Raw genomic sequence first — 17899 nt, 5'->3', positions numbered from 1 at the left:
TGACGTTTTTCTCTCTCTTTCCCCCCACTTCCTCTTTCTGTAAAATTAATAAACATATCCAGGGTGAAGACTTTTTTTAAAAAAGCCTGGAGAAATTAGAAGACCTTCAGAAGATAATTATTAATATAGATTCCCAGAATGCCCTAGTAAGAACAAATGAAAAATTTAGAGACGTTTTCTATGCATAAGTAAATAGTTGGTGGTCACAGAAGCTGCCCTCCACTACAAAGGAACCTGACATTGATGGGCACTTGTGAAATCACTTAATGCCCTCCCTCAGGGGTACCTTGCAGTCTCCAGAAATTCTCATCTCTCCTCAGCCCTCACATTCAGGATAGTCACAGTGGAATTTATGCAGCAACACCCCCTCCTCTTTCAAATTTCATTCTCTGTTGTATCTGCATTTCAAAAGCCATGCGTCCATCCACAGGCACCCCGCCCCCAGCAAATACAAGTATCAGATTGGGAATCATTATGAATATGTGGAGAGCAGGCCAATAAAAAGAAAAGCACTGTCTACATGAGGAAGCCCAAAGAGATGGTACAAGGAAAGGTAAAGATACCTAGCTCTGTTAATCCAAGAGTTAAGTCCCTGGACTTGAGAAACCTGAAAGGAAAAGTTTTATTTCTTTTCAGCCTTAAGATGGCAAGCTGGCCCAGGTGGGGGCTGGCAGGGGTAGGGATATTCATAGTCAGAGGGGTTTGAACCTCTAAAGTGGAATTTCCACAGCGGCTCATTAAACTTATTTTTTTTTCTCTAAGATCATTCCATTGTTGGGGGGGATGCAGAAATAAAACTTGACTGAATTGGAATTTACACAAGTGGAAAGTAGGCAGTTTGCAGAGTTGTCCCCAGTTTTTGTCCATTTCCAGTCTTTGGAAACGTGACCGTGAAACTCCTCCCATCCAGAGGAAGAGTTATTTCTCCACCTTTGAAATGAGATAGACTTAGGATATTTTATTTGTTTTAGTCGATAAATGTTGTTGAAGTGACCATATGCTTTACCATGCCTTATCATTTGGGCTTTTCTCACCTGGAATTCTGGCTCAGCTGTGTGAAAAATTTGGGTGGAACTTCAGAGGAGTAGGGAACATGTGGACAGAGCTCACTTACCCAGCCAAGGCCTCCTTAGATCAGCCACAGTAGCTGAGTAATAGTGTATTAGAAAGCCCAGCCAAGGTCAGGAGACACACCCCAGCTGACCCATACCTGACTCCAGACTCATGAGGAGAGGAGCAGAGATCAGAACACCTCTCCACTATACCAACTAATTAGAAAATAAAGGAGTTATATTAAACCATTTGCTTTTCAGAGTGCTTGTTATATAGAAATAGCAAACTGATGCTATAATCAAAGCAAACAGAACTGAGAGCCATTATAATAATCTGCTACTTTATACTTTTAACATTTGTACTGATGGAGAACGACATTCACTATCTTGCTTTTAATCAGATATATTTCAGATAACGGCATCAAAGCAAGTCCACTGAGGTTCCCTTCAGGCAGTCAGGACAGGATGGAATGATGTGCACATTCGTGCAGGAAAATTGGTGATCCCTTTTCACATCACTAGGTAGGCTTTTAACTTATGCGTGATTCATCCTTTAATCAGAAACACGGAATGCCTTCCTGAGTATAAATGAGATATATAGTGTATGATATTCATATTGGAACTTATTGTCCTAATGTGGGAAACTTTGAAAAACCTTTGCTCACCCAAAACCCCAGGCGCCTTGGGAGAACGATTAAGGCCGTCTGGGAAAAGCAAACAGCAGGATAGTCACAAGGACTGGGACTAGCACCCCCACTGATAGAAGTAATTTTCACATTTAGCCTTTGTACTCTGCTTCTGCCCCATAGATAGAACTAATTACTGCATTCTGCTTCTGTATCCCGCTTTGCTACATAGACAGGAAGACCCCGTAGACTATATAAACCCCAAGAATCCTTTCTTTGGGGCTCAGAATTTGGAGACTGACTCCTTTGGAATCGTGCACGTTAATAAACCTCATACTCCAGAATCCCTCGGTGTCTGGTTGCTTCGTTTTCCTATAACATTTGGTTCCCTGACTGGGAAGCGACCTTACACATATTCGGGTTCACTTATCACCGACTGGATAAGCGGGGAGGCAGCCGCAGGTCCAACTGGGGAAGTGGGGGTGACGTGCCCTGAGATTTCTCAGACCCCGTCCGGTTGGGGCGACAGCTGCCAGCCCGCATTCCAGGTGGGAAGTGAGGGTTTCGGACTACGGCCTGACCCCAGACCAGAGGTGCCAAATCGGTAAGAGCCCCGGGAACTTGACCTGAGACCAGAGAGAGGCTGATCACCTCAAATCAGAAATCTGGGTCGGATTCCTGCTGAGTCTGACCACTTGACCCTCACCCGGGGAGGGATTGTTTAAACTCAGAGTGCTTGAGAGTGAAAGTGTGAGTGACTGTGTTTGTGGCTCCACGGGCTGGTCCTACGGAGCAAGAGTGGGCCCCAACCTGTGGTTCCCATGTCAGGTCATATGGCATAACGGTTGGCAGCTAACCCCGAATTCTGCTGGGGCAACCTTAGCCAAGACCGACTTTGTCCTGCGAGGGAGCAGGCCAGGCAGGCGAAATGAAACCCCCTTCTCTTAGTTTGTCTGCGTCGTTCTGGGAGGATCACCATGGGTGGGGGACCTTCCACTGTGTTAGATTGCATGCTGCAAAACTCTGACTGATTCTGTGTCCAGGAACCGAGCATAGACGCCGGTCAGTTAGAGGTCTTTTGCGCCTCTGAGTAGCCAACATTTGGAGTAGCCTGGCCCCCTGAAGGAACACTAAACTTAGGTATAATTAGGACAGTCCACCTCATAGTAACAGGCAAGCCAGGAAGACAAGCAGGGCAGCCCCAGTCAAGCCCCGTGATTGAGCCAGGAGCGAGCTGTGAAGACCTCCTGGGCCTGTGCTGGCGGCCCTGGCAGTGGGTCCTTTAGGAAACCAGATACTGCCTGGAAGCAGGGAGCCACCAGATTGCCTAAGAAAAGAAATAGACCTGCAGTCACTAATGGAGGCAGGGCAGAGGTCCCACCCACCTCCGAAGGTGAGTGCCCTGCAGCTCCGTTTTCGGGAGCACGGAACGAGACCAGTGCGACTACTGCAAAGAGAAGGGGTACTAGAAAAGAGAGTGGCCCAAAAAGGAAAGAAGAAAAGCCCACTGGCGGGTGACAAAGACCAGGATTACAGGCGCCTACAGTCCTCAGGTTAGCTGGCTTGGACCCAGACCAGACTGCCACAGGGCTTCAGAAACTCTCCCACTCCCCTAGGAGAGGCCCTGGCCAGAGATCTAAAATCATTTACCGAGAAGGAGACTGACCCAGTGTTATCGGTGTATAGATAACCTCCTTTCAGCCACATCAACCTGAGACTGGTGCTGGGAGGGGCCTTGCCAGCTGTTTGAACTGCTAATGAAGACAGGGTGCTGCGTGTCCATGAAGAAGGGGCACAGGTCGGGGCAGGGTGGGCACACTGCATGCTGACCCCAGAGCACGGAAAGGGTGGAGGGCATGGACCGGACTCTCGGGGAAGCTCTGGCTGGGTTCCACCGAGAGGCTAGACTGCCTTGGACTGATTTGCTGCCGCTGGTGCTGCTTAGGGTTGGGAGTGCCCCTAGCCCTTTGGGCTGTGCCCTGTGTGAATTAGTCTTTAGGAGACCTCCTCCCATCCTCAGAATAGATAATGGGGGACCCCAGACAGCAGTAACTTGCGTGGTGACACTGCTTTCTAGGGAGGTGAGGCCCACTATGGCTTCTCCTGCCCTGCAAGTGGGAGAAGTCTCTACCATAGATTTGCAGCCTCTGCAAGTAGGCTCTGCTCACCCACCGCAGCAGGGGTTGCCATGAGCTGCTTTGGCTCTCGAAAACGGAGCTGCAGGGCACTCACCTTCAGAGGTGGGTGGGACCTCTGCCCTGCCTCCATTAGTGACTGCAGCATCAGTGCACCACCCCCAGTGGATGGGGGGCAGCTCTATGGTGCCCCCAGGCCTGTGGGTAGAAAGGGCCTTGGGGGCTTCCTGGGCTCCTGAAACAGGAGTTGAGAGACCTTCCCAGGTGAGTGGAACCAGAGTTGGGGTGCTGCCATTGTAGGTAAAATAGATGAGCCACGTGAGTGCCCCACCTGGAGGACAGAGCATGCACGGCATTGCCATCTTGGACCTGGATATGGCTTCTCTTTAGATTATAGGCTGCATGCTACTGCTGTGTGGGCACTGCAGCAGTCAGGTTCTCTGTGTAACTGGTTCTAATAGTAATGGCTCTGGTTTTGAAGGTCATGAACTGAAGTCCAAGAGTGACCACCTGATTTATAGGGTATTTACAACGTCTAAGCTTCAGAAAGGGGCAAAATGTCCCTGCGAATCTAGAGACTTTTAGCAGAAGATACCTAAGTGCTAGGGACTTTTAGCTGCCACATAGTGAGTTTAAGCACTGAGTTTAAGTATAGTCGTTCCCAGTGTGGGAAAGGAACCAAGATTAAAAGAGAATGATAATTAAATCTAGATGAGTAGAAATATATATAAAGAATATGAAAGTTTTAAACCTAGAATAAAGGAAACCTCAACTACTTGTTTTCTGGTTTTGTGGGAAAAGGGCAAATTTCTCTGCCATTGGTTGTTTCTGATCAGAAACCCTGTGTACCTGAAGACCTAGAAAAGGTCATTGTAGTCGGTTGGAGAGAATGCCTTTGCCATCCGGGACCCAGGAAGGGTCATTTGGGGCTGATAAGTATTTCAGCCCGAGGCAAAGCAGCATGTCTCTGCCACGAGACCGGGCCTGAAGGAGCATGTCTCTGCAAGGCACCAGTGGACGCATTGGTGCAAGAGAATGCCTCTACCTGTGTATTGTTTCAGAACTCTGTGTTTCAGGTTTTGCTCTGTATGTACTCTAAGAAAGGAAATTGAGGATTTCGGAAAAATTTGAAACTTCATACTCTATAAGAAAATGAACAATAGAAAGTATAAGATTTGTAAATAAAGAAGTATATAAAAAGATGTAAAAGTTTTTTTGAATGTTGCTAAAAGCCTGTAGAAAGCTGTGCGGATAGAAGATATGTAAAAGGTTATAAAAGTTTGCAAAAGTTTTGGAAAGGAATTATATAGGGTTAGTGATAGAAAGTATAAGACACATAGATGCAATCTTAGTAGGTATCAGAAGGAAAAGGATTTTCCATCATGCTTCGTATTTTTCTCCCTACCTGATCCCTCCAGAATTTAGCACTCTGAAGAAGTGAGTGATGACATAAGGTTTCTTTGCATAAAACCAATAAGACCAGTCATTAATAGTAGTTTTGTTAACCAGGACTTTGACTGGAATGTCATGCCTGAAGGAGGCATATATAGGTTCTGGTCGTTACCAGAAAGCTCAGAGGAACTGGGATTGACCTGTGAAGCTAGTGAAAGCCCACGAGAAAAGCCTGGTACTTTAGTTGGTTGTGCGATTCATGCCAGTTTTTCCAGGGAAGGAATGAAGTTTGCTTTCCTGAAAGATGGCTAAAAAGGAACATGTAGGCACAATAGAGGCTCAAGGATTTTAGTGAAACAACTGGTACAGGTGAAGCCAGATGGCAGATGTGTGGTTCTGCTTCTGTGCCCTGAGGGGCAGACTGAGAAGTCAATCTAAGAGTTCCCTGTGTGAGTTCCAGCAAAGCAGACTTAAGGATCACAAGTGATCCAGGCTGCTTTTGGTGTGTTTATGCAAATGAACAGCCAAAATCAAAAGTAGGACCCAAAGTAGTCCCTGTAATAACAGTGAGGGTGATCTTAAGGAGAAAAACTGTAGTTCAAGGAAGATCACAATGCTCAGTATTGGACATCAGAATGGTGCAGCTGTCTTGAAAGTTTGTTTTCATTAAAGAGTTGAAACCTGGTTTGTGATATCACTAAAGATGTACAATTTAAAGGTGCAGAGGACCTTGCAATGGAATGTCTTCCCAAAAGACAGTCTCACAGGTGCCGAGACTGGTTTGGAGATTGTTGTGTGAATTAACCTGTATGTTCTTCTGTTTTCATAGGGCGTACACCTATGACCTGCCTGTGCCTATGAGTAATTAGTAGCAATATAAGCCTCACTTAAGGAGTCCATCTTCATCATCGCCCTCCTGAGAATCAATGGTTTGGTTGAACTAAGTAGTTAAGTTAATAAAAGGTTGGGGCAGTCTGTGGGCTTCACTTTAGAACTGATTTTCCCTTTTCTGTCTTGATAGCTTGGACAGAAAGGGCTCAGAAATCTGAAAGGAGGGAAATCTTAATGTATTCCCCTCAGCCCAAGTGGAGTATAGTAGGCCACAAGAGTCTTGGATAGGCAGAGCATGCCTTGTGCACCTTCCACTAGATAAGCCATTCTTTACTGAAGTCCCTGCCTTTGTCAATTAACAGTTATAATTTAATTGTATTTCCAATTTCTTGCTAAATCTGTCACCTCCAGAATACAACCTGACCAGGATGCCAACAGTCCAGTAATGCCAGCCTTTGGACACCAAGCCTGTGACGTCCTGGTGACAGCCAACTGACCAGGACCCTGTAAGGTCCTTCCCCTTGCAGGAAGGACTCCCTCCATGCTGCACCCCTACTTTCAGGGCACCCCTGACCCAAGGGTAGGTAGGACAGCATCCATTTCCAGCCGGAAGCAGTTACAACAAGATGAGACCTTCGTGCATTTTCCTTTATATGATTATAAAGTGGGTGTAAATCTGAAAGGAGGAATATTGATACAGGGTGCATCCAAGGGGGGTGCCTGGAAAGGATTTAGGATAGAGTCCGGAGTTTGAGGTGTCCAAGAAATATTGAGATGTCCTCACCCCCCAGGGGGAAGGGATGAATAGAGCAGGGCCATTGAGAGCTCTTTTGTATAGCAACGGTTTTGCAGCTGACCTCTAGAGTGATTATTTGACATATCTGTGGCCTTTGGCTAGTTTCGTGGATGTGTTAAATAGTGTGGCCAGGCTTAGAGCTGGGGGAATGAAGTCACTTACCCAGGATGTAACTAGGAGCAGAGCCCCTGAGGGGGGAGGCCTGTATAAGAGCTTAGAAAAGATCAGCTCCAGGACATGAGGGGATAACTACCCAGGTGAAAGAGGGAGCCACGTGGTTTAGGGCAGAGTGACGACCCCTGTAGCTTTAGTAGAAGAAGCCCACAAGGCTTTGGGGTGCTCCCTTTGGCTGCGTGGCCCAGAAAGCAAGAGAGACTTTGACTAGAACTTGGTACATAAGAACTCTTGCCAGTAGACCATGAAAGAATGCCACATAACTTTAGATTAACTAGAGATCCTGCCTGATACAGCTGACGGTGCCAGCGACCTGAAACACAGATGTGTACTCTTTCCTGATTTACAGTACCTGGAGTTGGGACAGTGCAAGTAGGGAGCAAAGACATGAAAGTATTTTAGGTTGAAAAACTTGGTTGCTGACTGCTCTTTTGCAATAATAGAACTGGAATTATAGGTGATAGCAAGGGAAACCACCTGGTCTTTACACCATCTGTGTTATTTTTGTTCTAAATCTTTGGTTGCTTTGTTAGAACTATGTAAGTAGTTCTACAAAGAAGTATATAATAGTCCAAAAGGAGAAAAAGGCCTCAGAACCCCTCCCTGATAGTAGATCACAGGGGGAGAAAAATGATGAGGAAAGAAACCTCATTAATGCTCTGAATCCAGGAAGAGGGGGGATTTGTTTATTCCTACAAGAATATTGTTATGCTAAAACAAGCACTAGTGTTGTTTAGCATAAAAGGGGGGAATAAACTTTGAAAAACCTTTGCTCACCCAAAACCCCAGGCGCCCTGGGAGAACAATAAGGCTGTCTGGGAAAAGCAAACAGCAGGATAGTCACAAGGACTGGGACTAGCACCCCCACTGATAGAAGTAATTTTCACATTTAGCCTTTGTACTCTGCTTCTGCCCCGTAGATAGAACTAATTACTGCATTCTGCTTCTGTATCCTGCTTTTGCTACATAGACAGGAAGACCCCATTGACTATATAAACCCCAAGAATCCTTTCTTTGGGGCTCAGCATTTGGAGATTGACTCCTTTGGAATCGTGCACGTTAATAAACCTCATACTCCTGAATCCCTCAGTGTCTGGTTGCTTCATTTTCCTATAACATTCCCTTTGGTAGATTTGGAAACATTTGGAAAAGGGGAGACACTTCATTTAGAGTACTAGAAGGAGTCCCATTTGTAGGGAGCACGTTGAAAGTTTTCAAGCAGAAACAGGAGAATACTTCAAAAAAAAAAACACAAAACACTCCATGTAATTCTTCATTCCTCACACATGGACATCATATTCCACACTTCAATGACTAGATGTGCAGCATAAAAATATTTTGTATAATAAGTTGTCTGGCACTTTTTGCTTCATTGTATGTATGGTCATCTGTTACACATTAGGTCAAACTATTTACTAAAATGTATATTTCATAGTAATCTCTTCTTGGGAACATGGATTTAATAGTCAGTTTTTTTCAGGGGGTATGTAGGCATGTGGACACACAGATGAATAATACAATGAAGTATATAAACCCAGGAGACCAGCTATAAAACCTACCACCTTGTTCAAGTCTACATTATCAAGAAGCATAGTAAATGTAGTGCTATAGAAAATAATGATGACCATGAAAATGAAAATTGTGGTATCAGATGTTTCTTTCCAACAAAACTATATACATGACCTCAGCATCCAAGTGTACTTTAGTCCAAAAGAATAGTATAATACATGACTACTCTTTCATTAAAACAACAGAAATATTACTTGGAATGGTATATGTCATAAGAGAATAAATTATGCTAATGTAATTCATGTTAACCCATGAGATACATGAGAATTTCTAATTATGTATGGTCCAAAGATTGTATTAACTTGTGTCAGTAATTTTTGCTCTTAAACTTTGAACATTCTGAGGGACTTTCTCAGCCATGTACAGTTGGTTTTTGAAAAGCTTACCTACCAAGTAATCTTTTCAGAGCCCTCTTTATGTCCTTGTTCCTGAGACTGTAAATGAAAGGATTCAGCATGGGTGTGACTACAGTGTACATCACTGAAGCTGTTGCACTTGACTGTGAGCTGTGGGTGCCAGCAGAGCCAAGATATACACCTAGGACTGTACCATAAAATAAGGAGACAACTGAGAGGTGAGATGCACAGGTGGAAAATGCTTTATACTTCCCCTGAGCTGATGGGATTGCACATATGGAGGACACTATCTTAGAATAAGAATAAATGATCCCAGTAAGGGGTCCACCAGCCAACAGCCCTGCTGAAAAGTACATCACAATGTCATTAGGTAAGGTGTCAGAACAGGCAAGTTGAACCACCTCTTTGAGTTCACAGAAAAAGTGGGGGATTTCCAAGTCTGAGCAGAAGGACAGATCCAAAACCATTATGCTTTCTAACAAGGAATTCAGAATACTAATGATCCAGGACCCCAGAACCAGCAGCCCACAGAGGCGGGGGTTCATGATGACTGTGTAGTGCAGGGGGTGACAGATGGCCACATACCTGTCATAGGCCATGACAGTAAGGATGAAGTCATCCAACCCTCCAAAGTGTATATAAAAATACATCTGGGTGATGCAACCTGCATAGGTGATGACTTTAGTCTGTGTCTGGATGTTCACCAGCATCTTTGGGATGGTGGTGGAAGTGAAACAAATGTCTACCAAGGACAAGTTGGAGAGGAAGAAGTACATGGGCGTGTGGAGGTGGGAGTCGGAGCTGACAGCCAGGATGATGAGCAGGTTTCCCAACACAGTGATCAGGTACATGGAGAAGATGAGCCCAAATAGGACAGGCTGCAGTTCTGGTTCCTCTGATAGTCCCAGGAGAAGAAACTCTGAAATTTGTGTAACATTGCCTGGTTCCATGTGGTGCCAGTGACTACCAAAAAATAGAAGAAACTAATTTTTACACTAGTAACTGAGAATAAATGGTACATGTTTTTTATGATGCAAAACCTAATTTCCATATTGGGTTAGGATCTGGTTCCCATTAAGGTATGTCTACTGCCATTGATCATTAGAGTTCCCTTTTTTCTACCATGAACTCATTCTTCAAACACCATGTATATTGCTATTCTATTGGGGATATTGTTCATGCATTTGAGGAATAGACTCATATATTGATTTTAGACTTGTACCAAGCACTGTTCAGAGTATGGAATGAGAAAGACAAAAGTCTCTACAAACTAAAAATGGACAAAGAATATAATCAAGCAAAAATAATACTATAACATATCCAATGGTGCCAATGCTATATAGAAAAGTAAATCACATTACATGGAGAGAGTGGATAGAGAAAATAAATGCTTCTTATTTTTTTAATTTTTATTGCAATTTTCCTATAACCATTTAACTCCCTGATATTCCCTACTTTCCCAGAGTCACACACTGTTGTTCATGTCCATGAGTCCTTTTTCTTTTGCTCAATCCCCCACCCCCTAACCTCTCATTTACTACCTGTCATCCTGCAGTTTATCTATCCATATGTCTCTGTTTTGCTTGTTAGGTCACTGTGTTCATCAGACTCCATATATAAGTGAAACCATATGGTATTTGTCTTTGTCTGAGAAGCTTACTTCACTTATGGTGAAGTTCTCCAGGGATATCCATGCTGAGGGTGTTCTTTTTTATAGAGTTTAGTCAAGGCTTACCAACAGGCAACAATTTAACAGGCACCTCAAAGAAAACTAAATGGGAACCTAAGGAGGAGAAAGTGTTTGCCAGGCAGAAGAACAGCCAATGCAAAGGCCCTGAGGAAGATGGTGGTTTTAGAAAATCAAGGCTCAGAACCAGCCAGTGTGTCAGGGGCAGGAGAGATGGTGTTAGAGAATATTAAATGGGACCTGTGTGTTGTTGTTGGAACTTCAAGTCACAGAGAGTTCCTTGTACACAATTATGTAAACCAAGCACTTTATTATTCCCGTTGCAAAAACATTCTGTGAATTAAAAAAATATCCTCCTTAGTTCTTTCTTTTGAAAGAGTTCTGCCCACTTTGTGAAAAGTCACCTTGGAATACATGAGTCTAGGTACCCCTGCTCTGAGCAATGCTCTCAGTTTATGAGGCACACACAGGCACAATCACCATGGCCACCTCATGTGTGTGATCTCCATGTTTGTCTCACTCACTATTTAGGCTATGAGTACACATAACTCAAGCTGTCCTGATCAAGTATCTTTTCCAAAAAGAATTTAGACATAATACCTCGATACAGCTATGGTAAGCCTGCATGCACAAATAAGCATGGGATTCCAGATTGCAATGTCCATTTTATGCCCTGTATTTAAAGAAACATAAATGTAGACTGAGAGCAAAGAAAAAAATGGACACGAGGAAGAAAAAATATCTATTGATAAGAAGCTCAGGTGATCTTTGAGAGATGATGAGGAAGAAATGTCTTTGGATTCTGGCAGCTTTCCAACCCTAAGTATACTCCCTTGACGTCAAGCAAAAATAATAAAGGAGAAAAAGACATATTCATCCAAAACACAAAGGTAGTTATCTACACATGGTGTGGAAACACCTTGCAGATTCATTACACCAAGTGAAAACTGAGCAACAACATACACTAGTATTTTACCAAAGAAAATCTTTTTAATATCAAGTAGTAGAAGACTGTTTTTTCCTGTGCCTCTCCTATAGTTATTTGATGAGTGGGTTTTTATAAGATTAAAATGCAGATGAAACAAACCCCTCCCTCACTTTTCTCATGTGGCCCCTTTCTTTTTCTTGGACTTTAGGTTTGGATCTCATTTTTGGAAAATCAATAGGACTGTCTCTTTCTGGTTCTAGTGTTCATCCAACATGCAAAAGCCTCCCTAGGACGTGACAAATAAAGCCTGCACACTCCATGACAATCCGTCCCTTTACACTGATTAACTTTCTTCATGTGACTCAAGCCTGTCCACGTTACCATGCAAACATTTCTTTCACCATGCTGTGCCTTCACCATCACAGTACTGTGACGGGGGTAGTGAGGGGGAAATGGAGACAACTCACTGTACTGGGCCAACCAAAAATACAGTGTGGAGATAAAATTGGAAATGAATTAAAAATCAAAACTGAAAATTGAAAAAAAAAACAGGGCTTCACCTGCTTTGATCACTTCTGTATTTTTACAAATGTGTGCGTATATATTTGTGCACTTACCCAGGAACGCGTTTAAGGAAAACTGAACTAATAAAATGAATGGCAGGGAGAATAAAACCTCGTTAAACAAAGTGATTTAGCATGTGTTCAAGAAAATGAGGGGAGCATCAAAAAGTAATGAAAATAAGGTACAAATAGCAATATGCATTCGTAATTACATTGGCAAAGGCACAGACACAGAAGGTAATGTCTGATGTTCCTAGACATGGTGGCAAAGCAGAGGCTCAGTTTTATTTCTTGGATGACTCAGGAATTAGGCCTCAGGATATAAGTGCATTTAACACATGGTAAGGTTCTTTTTCTATATATTTGGAAAGGTTGGATTGTTGGATAAAAGCTAAAAAAGCAAACATTCACCTAGAAGAAAATGCAGTGGATCCCCTACCTCTGTCATGTTACATAAAATCTGGGGGATTGCCTACTCACTGGAAGAGTAATCAGTCCTTTTAGGTGAACAGATGGAAAAGTATATATTAATATTGATGTGTGGGCCAAACCACCCTAATCAAGTCAGAGACTCAGTAGTAAAAACACAGACATATTTAACAAATAAAATGCAAAACATATTTATGGCCAAAACATCCCTGAAGTCATTAAGAAATAATACTTTTATGTTCTTAATTTTTATTGTATTTATTGGGGTGCCATTTGCTAATAAAATTATGTAGGTTTCTGGTACAAAACTCTTTGATACATCACATGTATGTTGTATTGTGAGTTCAGTGCCCTAAGTCAGGTCCCCTTCTGTCAACGTTTATCCCCCTTTTACCCTCTTCTACTTCCAACCACTACAAATTTTAAAGTTCATTGAAAAGGCTGACAATGAAAAAATAGTAAGCATGTAGTAATGTTCAAATTATTCAAAAAACATCAAATATGAATCTTGTATCAAAATCAGAAAAAGTTCAGCAAACAACAGAAAAGTTCTTTCACACCTGTAAGCCTGGAGAAAAACTTAGAGAAATGTCACATTGACTGGGGTGCAGACTTTTAAACTGGTAGCAAAGGGGTGCCCTGTTTTTTCCTGGCAGAACTGTGAAGTGTTACAACATTGAGAGAACAATCTGAGGGCAGCTACACGCACTACAAGACCCGTGTCTCTAAGGCAGGGCTCCTTAGTCTCTGCAGGACTGACATCCTGGGCCAGGTCTTTGTCTGAGGAGTGGTCTCTCCTGGCCATGGCAGGATGTTCAGAGCATCCTTGGACTTTACTGACACCTCCCATGTGACAGCCAAAAATGTCTCCAAAGATTGTTCAGTGGCCCCTAGGGGAACAATATATTGCCTCTGGTGAAGAACCAGAGTTTTAATGTAACAATCTCAAAATATTTTCACATATTGTTATAACAGCAATGTGTTAAAAAAGTATACCTTAGACTTCAAGGGTGACTAGCACAGCCACACCTCAGAATATTATGTAGACATGGAAATAATGAATCAGTGTCTTACACGCTTTTTGACTGGAGGGGACACCATAGGTATTGTTGAGTAGGAAGGAAGAGTGGACACATAGAAAAACAAACCGCACAATAGATAAAGAGCATTTCTGAGGGTGAGAATGCTGTTCATGCATCTGTACAAAAGCACATGAGGGTGTATGTGAGCATAATATAGGAAGACAAGATTTAAAGAAAGAAACTAAGAGCTTATGGAATAAAGATTACCAGCAGCAATGTAATTAGGTTAAGTATACTGATCACAAAACTATTGTGTGAAAAATAATTGAGAATCAAATTAATTTATATTAAGACAGAAAATAATAACTTAACAATATCAACAAGGGCCACTGATCCCAGATTAAACTGACAAAGACTTGCAAATAAAAGAATGTTATAAAGAGTTTTTTAAAATCAGGGAGAAAGCAGTATCTAAGTTACAATTTCTTCCTACATAGAGATATGTGGATTCACATTTGCTCATGAAAGGGACAGGTGGTCTTCAGTCAAATCATTATAAAGAGTGCCTTCCACTTTAACAGGAACCTAATCAACAAAACAACAAGCAATAAAAATGTTACCAAATACCCTGAAACTGAGAACAAGCTGACAGTGACCAGAGAAAAGGGGGGAGGGAATAATGGGGGAAAAGAGTGAAGGGTTTATAGGAACAATTAGAAAGGACACAGGCACAATAACAGGGGGTGGGGTTGGAAAGAGGGGAAAAGGGTGGGGAGGGCTGGGGAGGTGGGGAGGGCTGGGGAGAAAAGGCAGAAAAGTACTGGAACAGCAATAAAATATTGTTAAAAAGTAAATATAATGCTGCTGTGAACAGTTTGTTCATATTTTTAAAATACCCATGCACCCCTTTCTGTTGGATATATAATTAACTGAAGAATTGCTTAGTTATATGGTATATTTATGTTCATATTGCACTAGTTCCAATATTTATAAATTAATCACGAATTTCTAAAAGACCTGGGGTCGTAAAGCAAAATGAGTTAGTCTTTTAAATGTTTTTAAGTGCATACCTCTCTCCAGCATACATTGATTTTTGTGTGTTATGCCTTTGCTGAATTCATGAATGTACATTAAAACTACTGTGTGAAAATGAAAATCAATAAATAAAAAGAAAAAGAAAATAAAAAGAAAGCCTTCCAGAGGTCGGTGGAACATGATGCCTAATTTAAAATAGAGCTAACCACAGAAGGCCAAGGAGCAATAAAGAATGATGGAAATGTGACCGGGTTGGCAGTATTTGTGTAGGGTGATTTATTAGTGCTAAGTACATAGAAAGACATTTACTCTCATTGTTTGTTCATAGCAAGGATTCACAAGTGAGGAATATAAAAGTAACAGCTGTATTTTTTGCCAGTAAGAAAAGTAAAAAATAAAGCAATGGAGAGAATACAAGGTGACTGAGTCATACATTTCAGCCCACACAGTTAATATATACTCAAATTCTCCACATATATGTACACAAAAGTACTCAAGGACAACAACAATGTTGGTGGGAAAAATCACCTCCAATTCTTTGTTTAGAAATATGCAATAAAAAACAGTAATCAAAGCATGGTGACCCCACTCTGCAAATGGCAGAAATTTGCAGACAATTTACAATAGAGGAAACAAATGAATGACTAACCCACAAATGTATTCAGGTCACAGGTAATGAAGTGATGGCAAAGTTAAGCTATTTAGCACACCTCTTTTTACTCATCAAATACACGATTTTTCATGCTAATCGAATACCCAGAGTGAAAGAAGATACTGTGGAATATAGGTCTCATGACCATTGTTGCAAGGTAATATTTGCAAGACATATATTGAATATGGATCTGTCTCATCAATGTGAAACAGTCTTGAGTATGCCCCATGATAAAAATGAAGAACTGCCTTCACTTTATTGGACAGCTCTCCAAACCTACTAGTCTATTTGCCTACTCCATTTAGTGGCAAAATTAATTACACATGTTCTACTTTCACTTGAAATACTTTGTGCCTCCCATTGCCACCTCCATTAGGCTTCCATCAGGGAGTTGTGAGCAATGACCCATGTATTGCTGACTTCAATGTTCACTTCTCCTTTTAGCATCACAAACAAATCATGAACTAGCTAATCAGGCAAGCAAACTACAGGCTGATGGCTGTCAAAAGACCTCAGGTGAATTCCCTTGTTGGCTATGGCTCTCTCTGATCCTTTCTTAGAGCACTTACTGCACCCTTGGCCTTACCTAATCCAGAGCTCTGAGAGGATGGACTCTTGGTGAAGAAAGTCCAGCCTCTGGATAGATGACAATGGAGGCTGAAGCTCTCTGCCCCGGCAAGACAGCAGGAAGGAGGCAAACTTGGTCTCCTACGCAAACTTAGTGTTCCAAAAGCAACAACCAGCCCAAGGTCACACATGCTGAGTGACTGGAGATGAGGAACTATTTACAGCTCTCTGTGTCTGCTCATTAGGTACATTTCCATCTTGTTATTCCAAATTCTAATTGCATGATTTCCCTGTGGATCTAGAGAGAAGGGACCATTTTCTTGGAGATTCTGTGTTCTCAAAAGACCAGCTTGCACATTCAGTGAGTCTGAATTTTACTAGTTCCTCCTCATTAAGCCTTTGGGTCCAGAAGACTAACATCTCAGCACTTTATCCAAACCCACATTTAAAAATTTTCTAAATATAAGACCAAGATTGCAGTCTGGATTAGAAAACTCAAATTCCTAAATATTAAATTGAGGCAGGGACTTGGCCCCTCATGTCCACAGAAAATTGCTATTTTTCTTTTCAACAAGGGGGAGGACTAAGTTCCTTTGATTAAACCGTTAGTGTTCCGCACTGGGCTTCATGACACGTTGTCTAAAATAATTTGGAATTTCAACCTCATATTACAAGAACTTTCATTTAGTCCCTCACTAGGAAGTATTGGTTACTTATAAGAAATACAGTAAGATTTTTTCTCACTGTAGTCTAAGCTTGGAACAGAAAAGTAAAGATTCTTCCCTGTAGCCTCCAGAAGAGAGTTGGCCCTGCAAACATCTTGACTTAGCCCCATGATACCTCAGTAATATAAGAGCATTAATGTTTGTGTTTTAAATCACTGGTGTGGTAATTTTACATTAGCATTAATAATTGAAAACAGAGGACTTCCGCCAAGATGGAGGTATAGGTGGATGTGCCGTACCTTCTCACACAACCAAGTTTAGGGACAACTAAATATTAGCAACAGAAAACACAGCCAGAACACGGAAAATTGAACTTTTCGGAAGTCCGTTAACAACAAATTCTTCAGCCTGACCGGTAAGGGGCGAAACCGGCGTCTCGTGAGGAGTTGCACAGGAGGACTCCGGTCGGACGGACCCAGGCGGGGAATCCAGACGCGCGAATCCAGACGCCTGGGTTCCAAACCCAGGATTGGACCTAGTGAGCGAACGAGCAACCCACCTGGTGAGCGACTGCTGAGGACACAGTGGGGAGGCCGTGCTGCGTGTTGACTGCGGTTGCCTATCTGCGGCGAGCGGACAGGCGAGGGAGTGGGCGGTTGGACCGGGGCCGGCGGTCCCCGTGGCTTACGGCAGTAGAGGGCGCCGCCATTTCCCCGCTCTGACCACGCCCCCACATACAGCGTCACAACCCAGCGACCTGGGAGTCCAAGGTGCCGCTTATCACATTTAAAGGGCCAGAACAGACCAAAAATGTCGCAAGAAGACCTCAAAGCCCCAGAGATAAATCTAAGCGACGAAGAAATAGCAAAACTCTCAGACGCACAGTTTAAAACACTGGTCATCAGGATCCTAACAGATCTGGTTGATTATAGCCACAAATTAGAGAAACATATGAAGGCTAAACTAAGGGAAATAAATGGAATTCCACAGGAAACCCATAGAGATGAAAAGGAAACTGGGACTCAAATCAATGGAGTGGACCAGAAGAAACCAAATAATGGCCAAACAGAAAAGAGTCAAGAAGCAAGAATTCAAAGAAATGAGGATAGTCTTCGGAACCTCCAGGACATCTTTAAACGCTCCAATATCCGAATTATAGGGGTACCAGAAGGGGGAAAGACACAACCACCAGTGGAAAAATTATTTGAACAAATAATAAAAGAAAATTTCCCCAATCTGGCAAGGGAAATAGACTTCCAAGAAATCCAAGAAGCTCAGAGAGTACCAAAAAAGTTGGACTCAAGAAGAAACACACCAAGGCATATCATAATTACATTAGCCAAAATTAAAATGAAGGAGAGAATCCTAGAAGCAGCAAGAGCTAAGGGGACAATCACCTACAAAGGAGTTCCCATCAGAC

General features: G+C 42.5%; 1 protein-coding gene across 1 annotated transcript; it reads right to left on the bottom strand.

The window, feature by feature from the left end:
* Nucleotides 1-8957: 8957 nt before the first annotated feature.
* On the bottom strand, nucleotides 8958-15982 carry LOC128626364 (olfactory receptor 7A17-like). Its single transcript, XM_053658512.1, has 2 exons — nucleotides 15834-15982; nucleotides 8958-9894 (listed from the first exon to the last, which is right to left on the bottom strand). Exon 2 carries the CDS (start codon nucleotides 9879-9881, stop codon nucleotides 8958-8960), a length of 924 nt encoding a protein of 307 aa, XP_053514487.1. The 5' UTR covers nucleotides 9882-9894; nucleotides 15834-15982.
* Nucleotides 15983-17899: the final 1917 nt, after the last annotated feature.

Source organism: Artibeus jamaicensis, unplaced genomic scaffold (assembly GCF_021234435.1).
Source record: "Artibeus jamaicensis isolate MK-2021 breed Jamaican fruit bat unplaced genomic scaffold, CSHL_Jam_final scaffold_537, whole genome shotgun sequence".
In the NCBI taxonomy this organism is placed as follows: Eukaryota; Metazoa; Chordata; class Mammalia; order Chiroptera; family Phyllostomidae; genus Artibeus; species Artibeus jamaicensis.
This window is presented reverse-complemented; position numbering and strand designations above follow the sequence as displayed.